The following is a 27,028-nucleotide window of genomic DNA, read 5'->3' on the forward strand; positions in this document are numbered from 1 at the left end:
GAATTTTTGGGCATAGTTTCCCACGGTCAAAACTTTGAAAAAACTTTTAAAAACTATCATAAAGCATTACAAGTAGGATTTGAGGATTACCTGGAGACTTTGGGGTGATTTGAATGGTCCAATTGTTCAGAGGAAAGCTTGCTTAGTTTTGCTCCACAGCTCTTTGCTCCAAACAGAAATGAAAAAACTATGAGTCCAAAAGTCATTATATAACTTTGAAATTGCAAAATATTTTTTCAAAAATTGATTTTTGTCTCATGGATTTTTTGACCTGTGGGCTTGGATTGTCGAGAGTGGGTTGTTTTTACAGGAAATTTTGGAGACTTCTTCAAGATGTTGTTTCGGTCCCATGACCGTTGACCCGTCATGGCAGGTATCATTCTCTCACTGGCATTTAGGTTAGGGAAAACCATTTTCCGCTACATCTTGCATACTAGCCTCCATTCAACGATACATTAGCCGTAGGGTCGACCCCATCGTATCTTGGTTAGCAAACCATTTTCACTCACCGATTTTGAAATCATGATGCGATGGTAGAGCCATCCTTTACATGGGCATCTTAGTTAGAACCTCGCTGACATTGGTTGCCCATGCTGCTATACTGAGTAGGCTCGAGAGTCCTCTTTAGTCCCGCCATGACTGATGCGTTGAAGACACATTCTCCTTTCTTCCGCGCTAATTTCTGGCCTTATACCCTAGAGGCTCCTTTGTGTTGAGTTGTACTGCTGCATTGCATTTTGACTATTTGCACCTTTTGGCCTTGAGCTGGCTTCACTTGGACTCATGTTTAAGCCACTTATTTGACCATGTCTTCTGCAAAGTCAACCATGCAATCACTTACTTTCTGCAACTTGACGCATTCTTTTACTCGTGGAAAGAGCATCCCTTTGAGTGTCCTTGACCAGTTTTGCCTCCCTGCATTGAGCATAGGAATGTTCCCCTCCCAGGAACTAGATCATCTGTTTCTCTGACACTCATTCTTTCCACTGTACTATAGCATTCTTTTATTCTTTTTCCAGCTTAAAGAAAAATACAAAAAATTATATATTCCAAAAATAGTGGGAACAGGATGACATTTCCATATTTTGTTGGCAGCTAGAGTTAGTCATGTCGCCCTTGAACAAAGAACTCAAAAGAAAGTCTCTCCTCCATTGGGGTGGGATTTAGTTTGACTTAGGAGCGCCTTAACCTTGTTATTGAGTCAGTACTCCTCCAATTGGTTACCTCTTCCAATCATATGGAGAGTTTTCTTATGCCTCTTGCATGAAAAAATTATACAGAGTTATCATATGCTACCATATAGTCATCATTGAGTCGTGCTTTTGTTCAAGGGAAGTAAACCTGAGTCGGCCTCTCTGTGGTGTCCCTTGACCTATTTTTCAGTCGACCATCCCTGGTTGTCAGTGTCATGTTTGTCATCACATCAATTATATTGGTCCTTTGCTCGTGCCGGTTTGAGAAGGTCTCCATTGAATTCTTGCTAGCGAGTCTTGTCCTTATCGACCATGACAAATTGCTCTGAGGGAAGATCTAGAGCCGCACCCTAGCCCTGTTTTCATTATTGATAGGTCACTTTGTGTTCAGCGTCGATCAATATCATGGGTCTTTGACTGAGTGGTTCCCTTGTGTTCGACATCAACTTTCATTATCACACATTGGGATTCATGCAATGCCTTGGTTTCCATTTGACCCTATTGGTGGATTCCTTGCCTCTGTGTCAGCTTTCATTATTGGTTGGTGCAGAGGGTTTCTATTATGCGCTAACTACATCTTGTGTACGCCAGAAACGTGCTTCGGTTGGGTTACTACATCTTTTTCATTCGATTTCTTCCACATTATTGGCCTACGGGTTACACTTGCGCTAGATTGATGAAGGATGCCTTAATGCATTCCTTCTAGTGGATCTTTTCCTATTGACTACAACTCATTTGGTTTGGGAAAAAGATCTAGAGTCCATTTGGCAGTACCTTGGGCTTTGCAGTCATCAGTGGCAGATTCCTTCGCTATCGACAGTGGGAAACCATCATTATCTCCTGATTGATAGATTCTTTAAAGAGTTTGACTTCAGCTCATTCATTCGCACTTGTTAGTTTGTATTGGGTACCTTGACTCTCATTATCATTATCAGTGAGTAGTCTCGCGTCTGTTAATGGTATACATCAATGACTGATAATCAAACGATTTCTCACGTGGTTGACCTTAGATCATTCATTCCCATTGTGTAGAAATGTATCGCGGCGGTTGGTGAAGACCTCGGGTTGCATCAACATGTTTTGGTTCACTTGTTAGTTGCTCCTGTTGCTACTAATTGACACCATCCACCTTATATGTTGCAGTTCTTCGCATCGACATCTTATATGCTAACATCTAGGTTGCGATGTAGTATCATTTTATTCCGTCATGTTCATTTGGTACTATTGGGATCAGTTTTTGACATTAGTGATCAGCTTCATCCTTCAGCATCATTGATCGTCCTCTTATATGTGATATTCAGACATGTACTCTTTCGATCACGATTAGATGATCCATTATGTACTTTCAGTTCCTTTATACTAGTATACATATTGGATCCACTTGTACTTGATATGTAGACATGCTTTACTTTCTCTGAGCATGGGTATGCCCACCTCAGACAATAGTTTCTTTCTACTCTCTTTTGACGGCTTGGCAGGCTGAATTCTGGTGAAGTCATTCTCAGTCTCGACGTGATTCTTTCCATACCTTAATGCATTTCGGCCATCATGTACCCCTTCTAACCTCATATATTAGGGGGCATCTGTTATAGCACAATTTACCACTCTTGGTATATGTGATGCTTTGTTTATGGCCTACAACAACCCCTCCTTCCAGACTTGGTTCAAATATATAAAAAACAGTGTTTTATTCCCTGTATGCTACTTTGCCCTGAGCTAAAAGCGTGTACACGCGGGTCAATCAATACCCAACCCGCGTATATGTATTAAAACACTTAAAAAGAATAAATTTCCTTAATTATGGGCGGAGTTCACGGGTTTTACCTGTTGATTACCTCCTATTGCCTGTGGCCCAACTGTTTCCCAACTAAAAAACTAATTGGGAGAGGTATAAATATACCTCTATGGGAAGGCCTTAAGGAGGAGAAGAATCCTTGACTGAGTTTGATGAATCCCTGTGCCTCATGCACTTCCCCAAGCTTTAGAAAACCCTCGTTTCCTTGATTATAGATATCCTTCCTTTTGCTTGAGATATCATGGTGTTGGTGATGGAAGAAGATTTTTGAAGGCTGGGATAGGACGAATCCGGAGGACAGTTTTGCTTGGAGCCAGAGAAAGACTCAGGTGAATTCTCTCCATGTTAATTATAGCTTACTGCAATAAAATAAATGTTGTCTTGTTTCCGAAATTAACTATGTTTATGCATCAAATTATGTTTTAATTCATATATGAATGTCGTTTTGATGTATGATCAATCATTTTTTTATATGATATAAAGTCAATTTCGTGAATATGCTTTACTTCTATGCTGCTATGTATGTTCGAATTGAATGATTTTCAAGTTTGAAGAACATCGGGAGTTGCAGAGGGTCTGAACCCTGCGAGACCTACTTTAACGAAGGAAATACGAGTACGGTCATTCTTATGTAGTTTGATAATATAAACATCTTACCTGAGCTATATGAGTATTTCTTGTTGTAGTTTGCTTCTACTCTATTGGGTTTCTAATCCAAAGCCCTAGGGTGCTTTCACCCGAAACATATGTGTTAAATGCATTCAATGAAGTTGTTAGCCCTTTCATATTTGGACTGGATGTGAGCCGAATTTTCGTGAGTGGCTGCAAATGGTATGGCCACATCAATGGGACATTATGGATGAAATCCCAGCCCTACCTAAAAGGGGCTATGGCCCGTTGAGCTATGGAAAGATTTGTTATAGATGTGCTGGACATAGGGGAGACTTTCATCCCATGTGCGTGGATTCTTCAAGTTTTATATGCACATAATGTGTATGATCATCTTGTTGGCAATCTCTGTTGGCCATTAGTTTGGGGATGGAAAGACGTGGACTTAGTAAGTTTTGTATCCAACATCGATGAGAGACTTATCCAAAATGCACTGAGGAATCTGCTGTCTCGATCTAAGACAATGGACTGTGGGATCCTAAGTGTACCCACACTATCTCAAAGAAGAGCCTAGCAGTGGCCTTTGATGTGATACTCTTCTTACAGGCCACCATGATGACCATCTTAGAGAATTTGTCAACGACCATGAAAACGCAGTTGTTGCCATGCTTAGTAGAAGGAAGGCCCGACATGTAATCCATCGAGATAGATTCCCAAGGTCGACTAGAAGTAGGAAAAGGAGTATATAGGCCTTGCTTCTTGACGGTTGGTTTGGCAATGACATAGGCAGTGCATGATCTAATGTACTTCGCAACATCCTGATGAAGTTTCAACCAGTAAAAATACTTCTACATTACCACCACTATTTTGTCTACTCTGAAATGTCCAATGACCTGATAGTAGTGCGCTTCCCAAATAATCTTGGCACGCTCACTTGCAGGAACACAGATGTGTCCTAGGTGGCATAACAGTGCATCCTGAAGTTGAAAATTTGGAGCTTTCTTCCCTTCCAGGAGTGTCTAGTATGTGCTTCCAAATTCTGGATCACTCTGGTAATGATGAGGCCACCCCAAAGTCTCGTTCGCATAGGAGTCGAGCACAATGATCAACGCCATGACTGATGGTCAGCTGAGGCAGTCTGCAACATTATTGGTGCTTCCCTTCTTGTACTTAATGTTCAAAAGGAATTGTTGCAGGTAGGTGGACTGTTTTTGATGGTGATCGTTATGCAACTTCCCTTGTGTCTGTATGAGCTGCAGGGGTTGGTGGTCTATGTGGAGGACCATTTCCTTCCCCATAATATAATTCTTCCATTGACGACAGTCCTACACAATGGAATACATTTCTATGTCGTAAGTGGGATACTTTCGGATTGTGTCAAAAAGTGTCTGACTGTGGTAAGCCATTGGATGTCCCTGATGAGTAAGAACTGCACCAATAACATAGTCGAAGGCATCTGTCTCAATCTTTAATGGTTGCTACAGGTCTGGTAATGTGAGCACTAGTGTAAAGTAGATACGATGCTTCAACTCGACAAACGCCTTCTGTTTGGTTTCAGACTAAATTTTTTTTTTTTTTCGCTCCACCCTTGGTGACTTCACTTAATGGTCAAGTGATATGAGAGAACATCAACATGAGCCTGTGGTAGAAATTGGCAAGACCAGAAAGCTACAGAGCTCTATTAGAGTGGTTGGGGCTGGCTAATCCTGAATGACTTGAATCTTGGATGGGTCCACATGCAAACCCTTCTCATCAATGATGTACCCCAGATATTGAACCTCGGTCATGCAAAAGGTGCATTTCTCGAAATTGGAAGACAACTTGTGTTGTCGCAGAGTTTGAAGGACCCGTCGAATATGGTGGAGGTGCTCTTCCCAAATCTAGCTGAAGATCAATATGTCATATAAATACACCACCACAAACGCATTGGTGAATGGTCACAATATGTCATCCATCAATCTCATGAAGGTTGCGAGGGCATTCGTCAACCCGAAATGCATGACCAACCATTCGAAAAGGCCCTCCTTCGGTTTGAAGGCAACCTTGTACACATCGAAGGGTTCAATAGGCACCTGGTGATAACCCGACTTCAAGTCAATCTTGTTGAAATATTTGGCCCCCTGAGCTAGTCAAGAAGGTCATCAATCCATGGGATTGGGTACCTATTCTTGACAATGATCTTGTTCAACACACGATAGTCAATACAAAGTCTCTAGGTCCTATGCGTCTTCTGTACCAATACAATCTAGCTCCCACAGGGTGATGAGCTTGGCCTGATGTTCCCTTTCTGCAACAACTCCTGAATCAACCTCCTGACCTCATGATCTTGAAAATAGATCATTGATAGATTAGTCCATTAGGCAGTGGCGTGCTCGGGGTCAGATCAATAGAGTTCTTGACCTGACAGTGCAGAGGTACCCCTATAGGTGAGGCGAAAATGTCCCTGTATTCCTCCATGACCTTGTCCATCTCTTGCTGCTGTGCGAAGGAGACCTGTTTGAAAGCCATGGCTACAACCTTCTTCTTTCCCTGAGGGAAAATCATAAGGAAAACAAATTCCCTAGTCTGGGAAATGATCTTACTGATTTGCTTTGTAGTGATCAAAGAGATGGCAGCAGGCGGGGCTACCTCCGGTATCTTGTACAACTTATTGCCCAAAATAAAAATCACAGAGTGAGGTCTAGACCCATATATAGCACTTCACTTCCACAAGTATGGTTGTCCTAATAATACATCACAAACTTCAGGAGGAGCAACATCACACAATACCTCATTCGTGAAGGGCTTGATGCTATAGGGAAGGCGACATTGCTGGCTGATGTAGAGATCTCGTCCTTGGTGCAGCCATTTGATGGTGTACGATTGCAGATGTGTTGTTGTCGATAGGTCCAACCGCTTCACAACCTCTGCTGAAATGAGGTTATTTTGGCTCCTGCTGTCAACAATGAACTGTAGTAGAGAACCCTTTACCCACATTTATGAGTGGAAGAGGTGTTCCCCATCCTCTAGATCTCCATGCTCATTCTTCTAGATCTTGGTGGTGGAAATGGTGGCACTAGGTTGTGCATCAATGATTTGATTCCATTTTTCATTCCCTTTGTCGGGTTCTGAATTAGATTCGGAACATGCGTCTGAATCGGAAGCCCTCAACTCGGCCACCAGTGACTGCTTGGACCAAAAATCACTTGTGTTGTGAGTGGAGCTCTTATGGAACTCACACCATTTTCCCATGTCCTTTTTTGTCTTCGTAGTGTTTTTCTTTGCTTGTGGCTTCGGTGGGTTGTCTTGGGTTACCCCACCTTGGCTTTGGCCTTTGCTTTGTCATTTGGGGGTGCCTTTTCCTTGCTTCATATTCGTAGATCCAAAGTCTCGCTTCTTCTGTTTAAACTTCTGCTTAATCTTGATTGTATATCGGCATGTCATGCTAAGTAAGGAGATGTCCAGGAACTCCATCTCATCCTAGATGTACTTGTGTAGACAACTGTGGTACTTGAGTACAAAATTTGTCAACTCCGATACATCTTGGTCCCTTCCCTGCCATAGCATGGTCCACTTTATGTATTTATCTCCATAGCTCCCGACAGTGTAATATTGTTCCTTGATGGCATTTCGGAAAGAATCCCAAGTGGGTGCAGCTAAAAACAATGAGGATTCCCTCTCGTATTTTTGTTCACAGTAGGTTTTCCATGAGTCCTTGACGTGTGGGGTGGCTTTGAGAAGTGAAAAAGTAATATTTTCCTTAATGGAAAAGCCATGAACTGAAAAATATCCTTCCAAAAAATTCAACCATTTATGTAGGGTGTCTGCATCTATCTAGCCCTCAAATATGGGAATATCAAATTAACTTGTACCTTAAAAGGAGTGACGCCTCTAGAGTGGCTACTGGATGAAGATGCATTGCTGTGGGTAGCTATTAAAGGATTTGGGCAAAGTTATCCATCATCGCGTTCCTCTGTCACTCGAGAGCTTCCTTGAGCAATATTTTGAAAGGATCTCCTGCCCCCTTGTCTTTCTTTTCTTCCGCCATGGGAGGTTGTCTGGGTTTGTGAGTCTGGTATTGCAACGGTTCAACCAGTTCGAGCCCTAAATCCTTATACCCTGACCTTGTTGGGGACATACAAAGAAAAACAGAGAAAGAGCAGACCACTCTGATACCACTAATCTGAACTTAAACAAGAATGCAACAAATTACAAATATAACCATAAATATAGAGATGTAGCAGAAATAACACTTCCTTTCACTAACATCAAAATATTGAAATATGATTAGAAACTTAATGGAAATAAACTAGCTTGGGCGATGGTAGATTATCTCTAAGAAGAGATGGTGGCTACATGTTTCTGAATTGTGTTACAACGAGGCTCAAGGGCCTATTTATTATTGAACAATAAGAGAAAACCATAAACAACCAAAACTCTAACCTCAGAAGATGTAACAATAAGATTTTATGGGCCCCGTTGGGGTTAGTTGGGCAGCCAACTTCCCGGGGTTGTAACTTGGTCATATTATCTCCATTGGCACATACGATACCTTGTTGGAAAGGTCTCTCTGAGTACTATAGGATTTGCGGCTAGCCCTTGTCTATGGCAATGAGCTTGCAACATACCTCAAAAAAACACCATTTAGGGGGTCAAAACAACTCCAGAAGTTTAGGACCCAAAAAAATGCTAAAAATAGTAAATGCTGAAATAAACAAGGAAATAGATGAAACCGACTGGAGGTCTAGGTGGAATAGGCAGGTGGCCACCAATATCCACCTAGATCATTCTTGTATAAGGATCAAATGCAGGGAAATAAATAGGAAAAAGAAAACAAATAATACGAAGTGATTGATGAAATCATAGAAAAAGTAAAGGGGCGTGAAAATCATAATGATAAGCAGCCACAACAACAACAACAACAACAACAACAACCACAACAAAAACATGCACCTCAAACACCTAAAAGTGGTGTTAGAAGGGCTTCCTAGATAAGTAGGCCCCCTGAACGATACTCTCCTGTATTATATTATGTATTGTTGACTGATTCTAGTGAACTGGAAAGATATGAAGAAGAAATGCAGGTAGAAACCAGGAATATGTGGGAGCAAGCCATGGAAGAAGAGATGGACTCCTTGATGCATAACCAGACTTTAGACTTAGTCAGGTTTTCTACAGGTAAAACAACATTGCAGAATAAATGGGTTTACAAGTTGAAGGAAGAAGATGGAGGTAAATAGAGGTATAAGGCTAGACTTGCGGTGAAGGGGTTTGCACAAAAGAAAGGTATAGACTTTGATGAACAATTTTGTCTTATTGTTAAAATGAATTCAATCATAACTATTTTAATTCTAGTGGAAACATAAGATTTGCATCTTTAGCAGTTAGATGTAAAGACAACCTTTCTCCATGGGGATTTGGAGGAAGAAATAATATGCAACAGTCATTAGGGTATGAGGTTAAAGGAAAGGAGAAGTTAATGTGCAAATTGAAGAAGAGATTGTATGGCTTAAAAAATACTCCAAGGCAGTGGTATCTAAAATTTAACAGGTTTATGTCTGAACAAACTTATACTAGATGTCACCCTGACTATTGTGTTTATCTTAAAAAGCAAAATGATGGAAACTATATTATATTGTTATTGTATGTAGATGACATGTTTGTTGCAGGGTCTAACATGAAGAAAATAAATGTGCTCAAAGGAAATTGGCAAATTCATTTGCAATGAAGGATTTGGGTGTTGCAAAACAAATCCTTGGTATGAGAATAACTAGAGACAAGAAAAATTACAAATTAACATTCTCTCAGAGTAAGTACATAGAAAATGTGTTGGAAAGATTTAATATGTAGAATGCAAAACTAGTTAGTACACCTTTGGCTAGCCATTTCAAACTAAGTAAGGAGATGTGTCCCAAGACTCAGGAAGAGATGGATTATATGTGTAAAGTTCCATATGCATCAATAGCTGGAAGCTTAATTTATGAAATGGTTTGCACAAGGCCTGATATTGCACATGCAGTGGGAGTTTTAAACAGGTACATGAACAATCCAGGAAAATAGCATTGGATGGCAGTAAAGTGGGTTCTCAAGTATTTGATAGGTACCATAGATTAAGAATTATGCTTGGTTGTTCAAAAATTTCTCTACAAGGATATGTTGATTCAGATATGGCAGGTGATAGAGATAACATGAGGAGCACCACAAGGTATTTGTTTACTATAGATGGAACAAATGTTAGTTGGATTTCAAAATTGCAAAACATTATTGCACTTTCAACAACGGAAGCATAGTATGTTGTTGTTACAGAGACTAGTAAAGAAATGATTTGGTTACAAAGGTTTATGGATGAATTGGGCAAGAAGGAGGAGATGTGTAGGTGATACAATGACATTAGAGTGCCATTCATCTTACAAAGAACTCAGCTTTTCATTCCAAGACTAAACATATACAACTCAAGCACCATTTCATATGGTCAATGTTGGAAGATGGACAGTTCAAGCTAGAAAAGATAAACACTAGCTAGAATCTTGCAGATATGTTAATAAAAGTTGTAACCAAGGAGAAACTGAGATTCTCCTAAGTTTCAATTGGTATTTAAGTATGATGGTGAAGATGAGAAACAACCAAGTCCAAGTGGAGTCATTATCCAACAAGTGAGGCAACGATGGAGTTAATATAATCAGTTTCCAAGTGGGAGATTTTTGGGTGTGGAGCCTGATTATCTTCCTTGTTGCCCCCAAAGCTAAAAATAGATGAAAATTTGCCTTGTAAAATATTGAAATTTCATAGTCAATCTGGGAAGTTCATTAGGTGCATGATATGACAGTAGAAGTTATATTAATTTAGGTTTTTTTCCGTAGAAGGAGACCCTTGGTTTTTATGAGGCAATTGTATTATGGTTGTGGATTATTATTCTGAGCGCAAGAGAGAGGAGGTTGTGTGAGAACGAAGAGGAAATTACAACAGATTTGTTGTAGGTTGTATCTCTTAATTGGCTAGATAATATAAAAGGAAGGACTGGCTGTTTCTTCGTGGACGTAGCCCAAATTGGGTGAACTGCTTATATCTGGGTCTCTCTTGTTTTATTCATTTTTGTATTTGTGTTTTCACAATATTTTATGTATTTCATTGCTTCGTTAATTAATTTCTAACACTAAAGTCCTCCAAGAATACTCTAAGTGTATGAGAGTATGAGAGAGTAGAGAGAATAGTGAGAGAACTCCAAAAATGAATTGACAAAAGGTTGTGAACTGATCCTCATAAGCCTTTTTATAAATGAGGCCTCTATTTTCTTCAATTTCCATTATTTTTCCTTCATTTTTCTCCTCACATGCAAGTTGTGACCTTTCACCTTCATTTTCTCCTAATTTCCATTATTTTCAATAATAAAATGCCAATTAATGCCTCTTTGCCTTTCCAAAGCCTTTGCCAATTTACTTAGCCATAATAAACTAGATGAACACCCACACTAGGATGTTTTTCCCAACATTCATATTGGAATACGTGTCCCACGAACTTCGTATTATTTTTCCTTTATTAACTTTATTACATGGATTTTTAACCCAGGGCTATTACAGGATGAGTGGCCTATAGACTTGCACTACCTCCGACAATGAAAGTCCATGACGATTTTCATGTTTCATTGCTTAATAAGTATGTAAAGGATGTTGATCATGTGTTTGATTGGTATGTATTGTAGGTGGATCCAGAAGGATAATTCTAGTTAGAACCTATTGTGGCCAGCAACAACCCCCCTTCTTATTTAGTTTTATTTCTAATACTGAATAAGTGGGGACCCTTATCCATAAAATTCAAAAAATAAATTAGGACTTGTATTTCCTTTTTGAATAAATCTTACTATCATAAAACCTAGGAGAATACCCGAAAATCCCAAAAAGACTTGAGTTTTATGATAAGTTCGAACAAAACCATTCCCTTAATAAAAAGCATCGCATCGCAAAAAGGTAATGGATGCCTTCCTACATGCGAAATCCTAAGATTGCGAAATCACGATGTGAGATCACGCATCAAAAGACCCTCATCGCATCACATGCCTCAAATATCACTTAAGTTGAAATGCCTCAAACCGCCGACATAAGATGGCACATCTCGCAAATCGCATTTCACAGAAAACACATTATAACGGATGATTGCCATACGCAATGAATTTGCGATATTGCGAAGCAAATCGCAAAATTGCCTTATTGCAGATCTGCAGGGCTCGTTGTTCGAGAAAGATTTTTCCATAAACCGATGCCCAGTTATGCGCGTTAATGTTAATTAATGAGTTAGTTGGAAATCATTAATGAAATATGGTTTTGATCTGATCGAGGAGCCATTTCACGTAGGGTGATATATTTTATATGTTTTCGGCATTTAAAGCTTTTCCGTCACCTTTTTTTCTTATCATTACTCTTGCCTCATTTGTAAACTATAGGAGCGAAAAGTAGAGCAGTGTACATAGCAGTGTTTAGAATATCATGGGAAAGAAGGGTAAAGCTCCTGGTTCTGAAGATAAAGAGATGATGCCCTTATACACAGACACCACTTGTAACAAAGATGCCAGTATTACTACTTGGGAAGGCATGTATAGTCTACTTGAGGAAGAAAATCCCAGGGTAATGGAGGTTACAGCTACTGCTGGCTCACACGGGTCATCTAAAGCGTCTATTACAGAACTAGCATGTTCTTTCTTGCACCGGATAGCGGCGAGGCCCAAAATCCTTCCATACATGGACATGGTCAAATGGGTACTAAATAGCGTTGATATCACGAATAGACAGTTTAAGACTCAGATCCAAGAACGTACGAAGTCGTTCTTTCCACAAAATTTAAGGTTTATATCAAAAGGCACGCAAGAGGCAAAAAAATAGCATCAAGGAAGCCTGGATCAAGAAACCGAGGCAGTTTCCGATGCTAATCACGTATCGCCAGGCAAAACCTCTTAATATCGAAAGCCTCTAATCGCTCAGTCGCCTGTAAACCCGGAAATTTGTAGAAAAAGTGCTAAAGGCGAAAGGAAAAACTTAAACTTAAAAACCAGTGGTATTTATCAGGGATATCTTCAAGTGGTATGTAAATATCTACCAAATGTACATCATCTACAAACAAGATGGAGACAGAAGGCTCAAGAAAAAGCAGAGTCCATCAAAAGGTTAACCAAGTTGAATTGGGATTCTTACTGGACGTACTTGGTAAAACCACACAGTCAGTGCATGACTCTCAAATGTATCATTAATTCTGCCGAGAAGATGGTGCTAGCTCTTGCCGATTCCGTTTTCGCAGGACAGCTAAAGTCAGAAGTCGACCAGCCAACTCTCCTCAAGCAAATGCTGAACACTTGCGACTACAAGAAACAGATACATAGATAGTTAGTTATTAGTTTTAGTTTTAGTCTTGCTTTATTTTTGCCTAAAATGAGGACGGTCATTTAAATCGTATCCTACATTTTTGTAATAAATTATTTTTAGATTTAGCTAGTAGTATTTAAACCCTTCTCATGCATTTAGAGAAGGGTCCTGAAATTTATCAAAAACTTGTCCTCAGAACATGCACTTTTGCACCCTCCGAGGAGGTTTTGATGAATGAATGGAACAAGATTTATTGATATCTGCGTTTAATATCTACTACTGATGTTGCACTTTTGTACTCTTAGTGGAATTTGGACTAAGAAGAGATAAATCATTATTGCTGGAACTCATGAGTAGGACTCGTTATAAATGGTACTTTTATCTCTTAACAAATTCTGCTTATGTGTTATGGTGATATTCATGTTCAGTTATTTATGTATGAATTCTTAAATTCTTGAGTTATCATTTGGCACTTTTATATGGTGATAGCTATTTATTTATGCTTAATATATGAGTGACTTATTAAGGAATTTAGACTTCTGTGAACTTGTCCTGACGATGAACCACACTGGTTGGTTCGAAATGCGTCGACAAAAGATTGGTTATGTGATTTCGCCGAAGATTATCTAAACAATATGAGTGACTTATTATGCGATATGTTTTTCACAACTGTTCGGCTAACTTTTTATACGAAACAGTTCATCTTTATTGAATTCTTTTCTTATACCAATTGAATGATCTTTATTACCAATTGCTGTAGAAACTCTTTTAGATTGCATAACTGAAAGATCAAATTCTGAGGTAGTTTTAGAATTAGATATTTCTGTTTGTTAGAATACAATTACGTGTCGTTAAATTAGACTTAGAATAAAAGCATTTTACTTAGAAGTTATTAGAAATGAAATATCAATTCTACACACACACACACACATAAATTGGGAAACTAGTCCCATATCCCCAGTCAAACCCACTACACCAAACGGAAAAGGAGCTGCTAACCAAGGTCTGGACCGGGTGGGTACCCCCCTTGTCGTAGACCCGATTTTCGGGGCTTCAACATATTTGGCGCTAGAAGGAGGGCCCAAAATGTGAATGGCAAATAAATCTAAATCAAATACTATTCTCAGAGTAAATCGCCCTCACCATCTCCCCCGACTTCTCCATCGCATTTAGAATCTTTAAATCTTGAGCGAGAAGTCGATAGAACAACAACCACTGTTGCAAACCCGAATATTTCAGAGAAATCTACTATAGAACCTCCTGAAGTCGAATCTTTGATCCATAAACTTCAGCGATTCTCAATATCTCCTCAAAGATCTGAAAAATCTCAAGGTAGTGTGACTTCGCAATATAACCCTGCTCATCCTCCTACCAGATTGAAGAGCGAAAAGTTTGGTATCGAACCAACTGACTTACCTCTACCTACAAGGAAGAGAGCAAGGAAATCACCTAAAGGGTCTGATGGTGAGACTCTTTCATCATCATCATCCATCTCAACCTCTCCATCACAAAGTCAACCATCCACCCCTCCACTTCAGATTATTGTCCACCAGTCCACTGGAACTTCCACATCTCCTTCTCAATCATCTGGAACTGTAATATCCTCATCTTCCCAACCGTAGGGATCATCTTCTGCGCTTTCCTCTGTTAGTAGTTCAACGATGGCCCAAATGCCATGGAATAACCCAGGGGTAGTCTTAATGCCTGTGCCCTTGAGTCAAATACCGCCCATCCCAAAAAATGGCTGCCTAAGTTTAATCCTGAAGCAGGCATGCTAGCAGAAGAACACATAAACAACTTTATGTTATCTATAAATCTCAATGGGGTTACTAATGAAGATGCTGTCGTTTGGCTCTTTCCTTACACTATGCAAAGAGCAGCTGGATCATGGTATTTCTCATTACCATTCGGATCAATTACTAGTTGGGATATTTTCCAAGAACAATTCTTGACTAAGTTCGGTTATGACAGGTCCACTGCGACATTGATCAATGACCTGTCTAACCTTAGGGCCGAGTCAAAGGAACCTATCAAAGATTTTAACTCATGTTTCAATAAACTGTTGAACAAAATTCCTACCGCCTCCAAACCTAGTGAAGAAGTTCGAAGTGAATGGTACATATCTGCTTTACCATCAAACATAGAAATCTTCGTTGATAGAGCTAACAAAACAACTTTAGCTGACAATATGAAGGAAGCAATAGCAGTAGAGAAACGTATCATAGCCTTAGAAAAGAAAAATGTTGTTGATGAACAGAAATCTAAGAAGGTGACTTTTAAAGAAGATCCAAAGAAAAAATAGCCCAAAGACCCATTTGATTTAGAGGTATTGCAGAAAGTTTTGAAAACCATGTCTAACGAAATGGTTGACATAAAGAAACAAGTAGTAGAGACTTCTTCTAAAAAGCCTTACAATCCTTATAGAAGAAATCTTTCAACTGATTCAAAGCATCCCAATGCTATTACTAATGCTGAATCAGAGGAAGAAGAAGAGGAAATTTCCACCGAAGAGCCTACCGATGAAGAAGAAGTTGTAGAAGTACAAGGTATGTGGGATTTCATCCTACCAGATGAAGAGGATCAAGAGGCATCGCCAGTCAGTACTAGAAGTAGAAATCAACTCGATCCTCCTCAACCTACTCCTAAGCCAAAGAGCGCAAGCTCAATGACTAAGGATAAAGTCGTAGCTAAGAAAACGTCACCCAAAGCGACTTAAACAAGCCCAATCCAAACAGATTCACCAACTCCATCTAAAACATTAATTGTTTCTGATGAGATGGAATATAATATCATAGAAGACATGAAAAATACTAGGGCTGACATTACTTTTTATGAATTGAGCAAGTTAAAACATCAACAAAAGCTCCTTTTGAAAGAATTGCATGCAAGACCAGTTGCACCTCTACCCGCCGTTGTAATCTCACAAGCTTCCCATGAGATGGGAAGACCTCCAAATATTGTCACTAGTAAAGTTGATCCTAACGACGTCGCTCTAATTGGAGGAAGGTCATGATCTCAACTCCACATTTCTTCTTACTTATGAAATTTTCAATAAAAATTTACATAATTGTTTAGTTGATTCAGGAGCTTCATCCAATATCTTACCTAAATCAATATGTGCAAAGCTGAATGTTCAACCCCAAAAATCTGCAGTGCGCATAGTTTAGCTGGACTGGTCGCAAGTTGAAGTAATCAGAGTACTAAATCAGGTTACCATAAGGCTGTCATCTAATCCGAAGGTATGTCAAGTTATCGACACTTTAGTTGCAGATATTCTAGAATTTTATGGCTTAATTCTTAGTAGAGATTGGTCTGAAAAGCTTCATGGATATTTTGCAACTGATTGGTCACATATGTGGCTCCCTTACAATGGTAAACCAAATCAAATAAAGGTTGAGCGAGAAAGTCATAAAAAATACATAGTAACAGAATTGGAAGGAGAAAATGAACCTGTAGCATATAACAACAATATAATTGGCAACTATTCTGTTGATTCTTTCTTATGAAATTTCAATGTTCATACTTCGCCTTATTTAGAACATTCGGTTTTATCTCAAGTGGAAATTTTTTCTCAAACAGATAGTTCTAAATGTGTTAATCTCATAGATAGTCCTGTAAATAAATCTTTATTTTGGAAGTTATTTTTTGACGGTTCTAAGTCTAATGAGGGAGCAGGAGCAGGATGCGTATTAGTTAGTCCAGAGGGAAACAAAATTATGTTAACTTGCAGACTCGAGTTCGATTGTACCAATAATACTGCAGAATATGAGGCTTTAATCCAAGGATTATACAAAGCAATCGGATTAGATATCAAGTATCTACAAGTTTTTGGAGATTCCGAGATTGTAATTAGACAGGTACGAAATACTATACATTGTCTATCAGGTCATTTAAAGCATTATCAATCTTTATTACAAGATCTGACTGAACATTTTATAGCATTCAATATTTCATCAATTCCCAGACTCCAAAATGCTAGTGCTGATCTCTTGGAAAACGTAGCTTCCAAGCTCATTCCCTCAGAAGACTTTAGCTCGGATAGATTCTCAATTGAATTAATTTTTAGATCCTCGATTCCTGATAACATTACCAATTGGAGAATTTTCAACGATGATCCTGATATTGTAAGCTTCCTCACATCAGAGGGATCTTACAATAATTAGATTATTGATGAGGACCAACATGACAAACAATTGCAACAAGATAGCACTAATAATGCTATGCCAAAATCAGTAGTCAAATTGGAAGACTTATACGATTTGAAAGACCGATTCAAAAGATCTACCAATTCAAAACTTCAAAGTTCAACTCTAAACTATGAATTAGTAAATCTAGGAACTAATACCAAGCCACAGAATATCAATCTAGGTCTTGGCCTGGCCTGGCCCCTAAAGAAAGATTAGCATACGTTTGTCTCTTGAAACAATACAAAAGTGTCTTTGCCAGGAACTATGATGAACTTAAGACTTACGACACTTCTGTCATACAACATACGATCCCAATGATAGACGATGAAAAACCTGTCCAGCAAAAGCTGAGAAAGATCCATCCTAAACTAGAAAACCAGCTTAAATCTGAGCTCAATAAGTTATTGAAAGCCAAAATCATTTTTCTCGTTTGACATTCTAAATGGATTTCCAATATGGTTCCTGTTAGAAAGAAAAATAGAGATATTAGAATTTGCATTGACTTTCGAAATCTTAACAAAGCCTACCAAAAGGATAATTTTCCTTTGCCTCCCATGGAGAAAATATTACAGGCAGTTGCAGGATCAAAATTAATGTCCTTTTTGGATGGTTTCTCTGGCTACAACCAAGTTTTGGTCCACCCTAATGAGAACCAAATGGGGCACTTATGCATATCAAAAGATGCCTTTCAGTCTGATCAATGCTGGCGCCACATTTCAAAGAGCCATGGACATCGCATTTAAGGGATTAGTAAACAAATCAGTAGTAATATACTAGGATGATATAATTGTATATTCCAAAAAACGAGGTAATCATCTCAGAGATTTGAAACAGATCTTCCAACGTTGCCAAAGGTACGGAATTTCACTTAACCCGAAAAAGTCCTTTTTTGCATTAAGTGAAGGAAAACTTCTTGGATTTATAGTGTCAAAATTTGGAATCCATATTGATCCCGACAGAATCAAGGAGATTTCCGAAATACCCTTGCCTCACAACAAGAAAGCTATGCAATCCTTCCTTGGCCAAATTAATTTTGTAAAGAGATTTGTTCCCGAATTTTCAAGAATCGTATCTCCCTTACAAGCAATGATTAAAAAGAATTCAATCTTCAAATGGGGCAAAGACGAATATGAAGCATTCAATCTGATTAAATAAGCGATTGTTAACGCCCCATCTTTAGCAACTCGAAATTTTTCCGATCCTTTCATTTTATATACATTTGCCTCTGATAGATCATATGCTGCGATACTCACTCAAGCAAATCAAGACAAGGCGGAAGCCCCAATTGCCTTTTTCAGTTCAAATCTACAAGGGGCTGAATTAAATTATTCTGACGTCGAGAAGCAAGCTTACATTGTTTTCAAAGTGATCAAACATTTCAAACCCTTCTTACTTAAAACCCATACAAAAATCATTGTGTCATTTCCAGCGTTAAGAAATCTTTTTGTACAGAAAGATGTGGGTGAAAAGAGAGCAAATTGGGTTACTGCCTTACAAGAATACAACGTCAAGATTAAACCAGCAAATATTATAAAAGGTCAAGGCTTTTGTAAAATGCTGGCTGGAGCATCGCTTATTTCCGAAATACCGTCTTCAGAAATACAAATGTACGAGGTAAGCCTAAACAATCTTGAATCATTACACGCTGATATCATATTTTATCTAAAGAATGGATATGCTCCTTCAAACCTAGATTATACAAAGAAAAGAGCCCTAAGGTTGAAGGCTAAGCAATATCAGCTCGTGGACGATGTACTTTTTAAGATGAATTATGATTCTGTTCTCCTTCGATGTCTTGAGAAATCTAAAGCTGAAAAAGTGTTGCAGGAACTCCATGATGGACCAGCAGGTGGACATTATGCTGGAGATACTACAACACATAAATCTTGCGCGCAGGATACTATTGGCCTACACTATTTAAATATGCGCATAGCTACGTGAGGAAATGTCGAGTTTGTCAAACTGCTGTTGGAAGACAAAAGAAACCATCATTGCCTTTGCAACCAATCAATATTGATCAACCTTTTGATCAAAAGGGATTGGATATAATAGGTGAGATCATTCCTCACTCTTCTAAACAACATAGATATATCCTTACAGCTACAGATTATTTTACTAAATGGGTAGAAGCAGTTCCTCTCAAAATAGCCAATGCCGAACACATCATTGATTTCATAGATCAGTTCATAATCACCAGGTTTGGTTTACCCTCTACATTTTTTTTTTACAAAATCGGTTACTTGTATATTATAAAAGCTTCAGGGACTGAGTCCTAGTACATAGATATGATAGATCAATGCGTTGAGGATCCAAAACAAGTTCGCAGACCCTTGTTCCTCATTGCTACATAAACGGTAACTAAAATTAAAGAGGTAACGGCTATATTGCCGTATAAACGATCCTGCAAGCCAACAAAATTTACAGTTCATAATTCCTATGGGAGTTTCTGGGTAACAGAGTCATCAGGGAGGGATTCCTTCTTTGCACTGGTTCTAGTTGAAGCCTCCGCTTGCATACTTTGGGTGAGAGTTCTGATATGCGCTATGGCTTCCTCAAGATGAGTGCACCTGACCTTCAAGGCCTCGATTTTTGCTTTTTGTCTCTCAAGCTTCTTCCGTTTTGATCTGCTGTCTGCCTGGTAATCATCTTTGAGGTCGTTGAAATGTTTGATGAATCCGTTGATCATGAACGTATGCGTTTTGCAAAGAGTGCAATCTTTGTTGGTGATGATATTTTCAAGAGGATTGTTGACAGGCACCTGAGCTCCTTGCTGATCCTGTTGTTCCGCCATTTCACCAAGCTGGGGAGGAATGTCGACGAGCTGAAGATGCGGAGGGGGACAAATTCCGGGGAGGAGGACGATATGAGGGGGAAGAAACCACAATGAAGAGGGGAGCGGAGATGCACAGGGAGGGGGGAAAGGGACAGAATGGCGAAGGAGCGGGAAGATGCGAGGGAACGCGCTGCGACGACCAATAAAACCACTAGTTAGCAAGAAATTTAAATAAGAAATTAGAAGGCCTGAGATTACCCCTGATGAAGTGCGAGATCCGAGCTCCCGGTGGCTGAGCCCAACTTCGTGAGAATGCCTGTGCTTAGAGGGGGCGCGGTCCAGAACCTTTGCAGCACTGATAGATGAGAAGGCGATGAGGCCCAAGCTGCTATAAATAGAATGAAGGAGGCTTCTCGGGTGCATGAACCAGTGCTGGGTGAGTCGATTCTTGAGATGACTATGATCCCAGTAAAAGATCTTGCAGCAAACGATGAAGATAAGAGAGTGATGAACATTTGCGCAGAGCCTGGAAATGGCGGCTGGGGACTCCATGTCGTGGCTGGAAGAGGAGATATGATCAATTGTAGAGGGGAGGATTTGATATGGGAGGGACAAGTTTGTGCAGTCGAGGAGATTTGGCAGTGAGTAAGGAGATTCGGTGTCGGACAGATATCGAGGAGAATGATGCCTGAGGTGACTCAGATTCTGGGAAGAGAGGGTGGGATGGGAATGTTTAGGGGATTGCTTTGTCATAGACTGAGTCATTTTCTCTGACTTGGCCTGCCTGTCTGCTGGAATCCTTGTTGGCCTGTTCGTCCGCCTCTGTGTTGTTGCTCCTTAGAACGTGTTTGTAGGTGGCTCCGTTTATTTCTCTGATGTTGTCCATAATCCTGGATTTGATGTTGTTCAGGGCCATTTGTTTGAAATCCCTCCCCGAGACCATAGCAGCTATGATGATGGCTGAGTCGCCCATTATAAGCGGGTTCTGAAGGCCGAGTTTTTTCACTATGGAGGTTCCCAGGAGAAGGCTATATGCCTCAGCCTTGTTGTTGGACATTGAGCCCAATCCCCACTCGTAAGTCACGATAGTTTTTCCTTGAAGGTCTTTGATGACTCCTCCTGCGCCTGCCTGGCCCGGGTTATTTTTTGAGGCCCCGTCGAACTGAAGGGAGGGCCTCTTTTGAATTTGAATCCATTCTCTGATTTCCTCTTTAGATCTTCTCAGCTTCCAATCCGTTTTACTTTTAACTGTACTTGCTGTTTTGTGGTTCCTTGCTTCCTGACTGAATTTACCCATCCATTCAATTTCTCTTGGGTCTCCAGATTCATGGTCTGATTGGGCTATTCCATTCGCTCCAATGGTCTCGGAGATGAGGGCAATTGTTTTTGCAAGGGTGCTGGAGATGCTGGGCTTTTTGTTGTTGAAAATGATTTTGTTTCTGGTGTTCCAAATTTGCCAGCAAAGATTTGGGGGGATACTGTTCCACAGCCTTTTGGCCAGGGTCTTGCTTTTTTTTGGATGAGGATAGCTGTTCCCCCAATTTTTTTGAAGGAGGGTAATCTGATTGGGTAGGTCACCGATCACTAGCGGACTGGTGATGAGCATCCAGCAATTTTGAGTGAAGGAGCACTCTAGGAAGAGATGATTGCTGCTTTCTTCCGTTGCTCTACACAGGCAACAGATTGAGGGGCCGAGGATGCCTTTCTTCCTTAGATTTTCCGCTGTGAGTATTTTGCTCTTGAGGAGGGTCCAATTGAAGAATTTGACCTTTGGTAGGCATTCCGGATTCCAAGCCGCTTTGTGAAGAGGCCAGTTGTTTGTGGCTGAGGCATTTTGGAGGATTTTGTATCCTTCTTTGACTGTGTAGTTGCCACCATTGGGGTCCCAAACATACTTATCCTCGGACAGACTGTTAAGGGGAGATGAGCCTGAGAGGGATATCTTGAGATCGACCCACATATCCTTTAGATGGTTAGGGAGGGGAAGGGGCTTCCAGCCTAGCCATCTATGTTGGTCCCAAGAGGAGATGTCATAGAGAGTCTTAAGATTTTTTCCTTCCATCCACAGTTGCAGGGGCCTGAGATTTGGGAGAGCTTCCCTTGCTTCTGAGCCCATTATACGATCAGTCCAGATGTTGATATCTTTGCCACTGCCCGGGGCTCTTGAAATACAGACTTTGAAGTGAGGGAGAGATTTTTTTATAAGTTTCCAGACTGGGGTGCATTGCCTGTCAACAATGGGTTCCGATAGGATATTGGAGTTGGCCCCATTCAAATATTTTCTTTTGATTACCTCTGTCCACCAGGCTCCTTTTCCGTTAAGAATTCTCCAGATCAACTTGAAGCCCATGGCCATGTTGGCTAATCTTGGAATTCGAATTCCAAGCCCTCCTTTTTCGAAGGGTAGTATGACCTGATCCCACTTTACAAGACTGAACTTTTTGGAGTCCTGCCTTCCTCCCTGCCACAAGAAGCTCCTAATGATTAATTCCATATGCTTATGGATGCTGGCCGGGGCGAGAGCGGTTGCAAATTGATAAATTGGAAGGGCTGAGAGAATGGCTTTGATGAGGATTGTTCTTCCAGCCAGGTTGAGCCAGGACACACCCCAGCTCTGAAGCTTCCCTCTTAGATTCTCTATTAATTTAACCCAGATTTCGGTTTTGACCAGCTCCTTAGCTAAAGGTAGCCCCAAATACATGAAATGGCTCCAACTCCTTTGGGCAGGGATGTCCAAGATTGTGGAGATTCTCTAGATAATCTGCCTGGGGACGTTCCAAGTGTATATCATGCACTTATTATTATTGAGCTTGCCTCCAGACACTTGAAGGAAGAGCTCTAATGTTTTCTTGAACCTTCTTGCCATGAGACTGGAGGCTCCTCCGATTAGGAGGGTGTCATCAGCGAAGAGAGAATGGTTTATGCCCTTGGCTCCCCGCACTATGCTGATACCTGTGATTTCTTTTAGCCTGCGAAGATTTTCCAGGTGTATACTTAGAGTTTCGGCCATGATGATGTAGAGAAAAGGGGAGAGCGGGCAGCCTTGCCTCAATCCCCTTGAGCTTCTGAAAAAGTTGCTTGGCCTGCCATTAATGAGAGGGGTTGTCCAGGGGAGTGAAATACACTCCATGATCCTGCTGATGAAGGTGTCGGATATCCCAAATTTCCCAAGGACTGCCTTGAGGAATTGATGATTGACTCTATCAAAGGCGTTCGCCATATCTAGTTTGATAATCATGCCCTTTTCCTTTCTATTTATACTGCTGTGAATTGCCTCCTGAATAAGAATAACATTGTACGTTATTTGTCTTCTAGGCACGAAGCCTCCTTGATTCTCATAGATAAGGGAAGGGAGGAGCTTTTTTAACCTGTTAGCTAAGATTTTGGTGATAATTTTATAGGAGACATTGCATAAGGAGATTGGGCGGAATCGGTCAAAGGATTGGGGATTGGGGTCCTTGGGGATGAGGGCTAAGAAAGAAGATTTGATGCTGTTGCCCATTTTGCATTTTGAAAAGAAATTCTTTACCATTCTGATGTAGTCCATTTTGATGATTTCCCAATGGTTTCTATAAAATGCCACAGTAAACCCATCTGGGCCCGTGCCTTATCCTGAGCCATGCTGAAGATTGACCACTCGATTTCCTCTGTCGTGACCTCTTGGTCCAGCTCGATGTTTTGAGCTGCTGATATTTTGTTTTCAATTAGACTAAGAAAATCCGCGTTATCGATGGGTTGGGTGTCTGCAGTTAGGAGAGCGCAGAAGTGTCTGGACGCTGCCTCCTTTATTTCCTCTTGGTCTCTGAGCTCGCTTCCTTCCATCATTATTCTCTCTATATGATTCCCTGCCCGCCTGAGTTTTAGGCTGTTGTGAAAAAAAGAAGTGTTTTTGTCTCCGGCTTTGAGCCAAAGACAACGAGACTTTTGCCTTTGCTCTTCTTCCTCCTTTCTGTTCTGCTTATACAATTCTTTGTACATTTCGTTCTCTTTGGCCTGATCTTCCTCTGTGAACTGTGCTCTCTCTTTTTCCTGACTCCATTGTTCCAGCTTTGCTTGGAGTTCAGTTCTTTTTTTGCTTTCCTCTACAGCGTAGTTTCTTGCCCATTGCTTGATGACAGTCCTGAGAGATTTGAGCTTGGCTTCCCAAATGTAGTGGGGTGAGCCAATTACTTCTTTTGCCCATTGCTCCTTGATCATGTTTCTGAATTCTTCTTTGTTGTCCCAAGCCTTGTTATATTTAAAGGGAAGAGGTCCCATGTTCTTCCTTTTATCTAGAGTTAGAACCACTGGTTTATGATATGAGAGGTATCCTTGAATGATTTTGCTTTGAATATTTGAAAATCTTGCCACTGTTCTTTCTTGAGCGAGGATTCGGTCTAATCTCTCTTTTATGTTGTTGACACCAGTTCTTTTGTTGCTCCATGTGAATCTCCCATTTTGCGGGGGTATGTCCACTAGGTTATGGGTTTGAATTATTTCTTCTAATGAGTCTCTTGAAGGGTCAGCGTAGAAGTTGCCTCCCAACTTCTCATCAGCATTCCTTATAAGATTTAAGTCCCCTCCCAGGAAAATGTTCCTTCCCTGTACTATCATGAGGTCTGATGTTATTGATTCCCAACATGAAGCTTTATCCCTATAATGATTGGGAGCGTAGATGTTGTATATAGAGTATTCCTCTTTCGAGGCTATGTTCTGCATGTCTGATCTTATCCACCATCTGTACGGCTTTTGATCTTTAAGTTCCCATTTGCTTTTGTCCCATATTGTCCCTATGCCTCCTGAGGCGCCAGCTGCACTTATTGCTATACCTGCATAGCTTCTGCTTTTTTTTATGTGGTTTTGAAATTCTTGTTCCGTGATTTTGGTCTCCTGGAGAAGGAGAAGGTCTGGATGTTCAGATTTGAGGAGATCCCGGACTGCATTTGCTTTTAGGGGGGAGCCCATCCCCCTACAATTCCAGGAGACCAAAATCATCATTTACCTTGTTTGTTATTTGCCCCGCTTTTCTCTTTCATTTTTTCTCCGCTTCCTTTGGATTTATCTAGGTATGTATCCATTGGTTGTTGCATTCCTGTAGCCATTTCTTTTGCAGCGTTTTCATCCCTGATCTCTTTGTTAGATTTCCTTCCAACTTTTCTGGGGGGGTCGGTGGAGAGGTTGTTTTCCTTTGTTTTATTCCTGGTTAAGATTCTCTCCATTGTTGGGGGAGGTGAGGGTTGGGGGGGGGAGATAGGGGAGGGTGTTACAATGGGACCTCGCAGGGAAGGGGGAGGGGATGGGGGGTCCTCTGCGGACAGGGTTTCAAAGGGGTTGGAGGAGGAGGGAAAGGAAGGGCCAGAGCCAGAGGGTTGGGAGGGGAGGGGGGGGTTTTCATGAGGGGCCTTTGGGGTTGGGCCTGGAGGGGGGTTTGATTTTTTCCTTTTGACGTGCTCCCAAGCTTCCTCGGGGGTTTCCACAGTGCCTTCAAATACATTTGTTTTAGATTTGCTACATCTATTGGCGAAATGCCCATATTCGTGACATACCTTGCATTTGAAGGGAAGCTGCTCGTAGTCCACTTGCTGGATGTGTGTCCACTGATCGACTTTGAGTTTGATTGCTTCCGGCAGTCCTTTCCCCAGATCTACTTCGACACATATCCGCGCGCATGCATGCATGTTCTCCTTCGGTTCAGATCTGTCAATATATTTACCTACTGCGTTCCCTATGGCTTTGACTGACTCGTCCCCCCAGCAATGAAGCGGCAAATGGGGCAGGCGAACCCAGACGGGGACAGCGTTGGGAACGTCCATTTCTGGGTCGAAGTCTGGAGTCCATCTGTTTAGGTAAAGTCCCCGAGAGTCCATGAAATAGGGGCCGTTCCTGAAGATGAGGTTCCTGTCCTCCGTTGATTCAAAGAGAAAGGTATAAAATCCTCTGCCACAGAACCTGATTGCCATTTTCCCTTGTACCATCGAGTTCCAGTTTCTCTCGACCCATCTCTGAACTGATCGGGGTGAGGGCCACAATCCCGTGAACTGGCCGACCAGGCCTCTTTTTGCTAAGGAGACTGCTGCTCTCCTTGGGAGGGAAGGAGGAAGCGATACTTCCGGAATTTCATCTAGCTTCTTGATGAACTTGGAAGCTATAGGGCGGATTTTTCCCGCTGAGTTCTCAGGGATGAGAGAGGCGAATGATTTTTCGAGATCTTCAGGATCCTGAGACGGGGGGTCCATTTCAGGCATTGGGGGAGATCTTAAAGCTCAAGAGGACAACCGGGGAAGGCCCCGGTGCTGGGGGAGGGCAGGAGGCCCAGGGGCGTAGGAGGAAGAGTCAGCAGAGGGAGGGCGCGGGCCTAGCAGCGACGCTGCCAGGCGCAGGGGCGCAGGAGCGATCAGGTTCAGAGCCGCGCGCAGGAGATCGCCGGTTTCATCAGAGCCGCCTTTATCCTTGAAACTCTAGGGATTTCTACCATATATCAATATATTTGGTTTACCCTCTACATTAATGTTTGATAATGCATCGTATTTCTCTGGCAATGCTATGACTGAATTTGCGCTCAAAAGAGGTTTTAAACTTAAATACTCTGCCAATTATTATCCACAGGGGAATGGGTTAGCTGAATCAACAAATAAAAACTTAATCAGAATCATTAAGTGAACCATTGATCAAACTCATAAGAATTGGCACAAATCCTTAATATATGCTCTACAGGTAAATCGAATAATGCAGAAAGCCTCCATTGGCACTTCTCCCTTTAATTTGGTTTATGGGAAAGAAGTGGCCCTTCCAACTCATCTAGCGATTCCCTCTTTGGCCTTAGTTCAATTTATCAACGAAACACCAACTTCTTCCTTACAACTAAGGCAGCTGCAAATCCTTAAGCTAGAAGAGCAACAAGAACAGGCTAAAATTACTCATGCTCATGACCAAGCATTAGTAAAAGCTTCTTTTAACTCAAACATGATATCCATAAAAGACTTTCAGATAGGGGATCTAGTTTTAAAATGGGATAAGACTCATGAGGAAAAGGGCAAACATACGAAGTTTCAATGAATGTGGCTTGGCCCTTTCCAAATCGCAGAAATCGTAGGTCCATCTACCTTTATGTTACAAGATTTAACAGGAAAAAGAGAATCTTTACTGTTAACGGACAAATCATC

At 40.9% G+C, this 27,028-nt stretch overlaps 1 protein-coding gene across 1 annotated transcript; it reads right to left on the reverse strand.

The window, feature by feature from the left end:
* Positions 1-23,411: 23,411 nt before the first annotated feature.
* LOC149204277 (uncharacterized) lies at positions 23,412-24,830 on the reverse strand. Its single transcript, XM_089397085.1, has one exon. It carries the CDS (start codon positions 24,828-24,830, stop codon positions 23,412-23,414), a length of 1,419 nt encoding a protein of 472 aa, XP_089253211.1.
* Positions 24,831-27,028: the final 2,198 nt, after the last annotated feature.

Source organism: Pinus tabuliformis, chromosome 1_2 (assembly GCF_031772625.1).
Source record: "Pinus tabuliformis cultivar Carrire ecotype Pingquan chromosome 1_2, CPIR1, whole genome shotgun sequence".
Classification (NCBI taxonomy): domain Eukaryota; kingdom Viridiplantae; phylum Streptophyta; class Pinopsida; order Pinales; family Pinaceae; genus Pinus; species Pinus tabuliformis.

Bases quoted from the DNA above. Each gene is read 5' to 3' on its own strand.
- LOC149204277 (XM_089397085.1), bottom strand. From the start codon at position 24,830: ATGGGCTCCCCCCTAAAAGCAAATGCAGTCCGGGATCTCCTCAAATCT.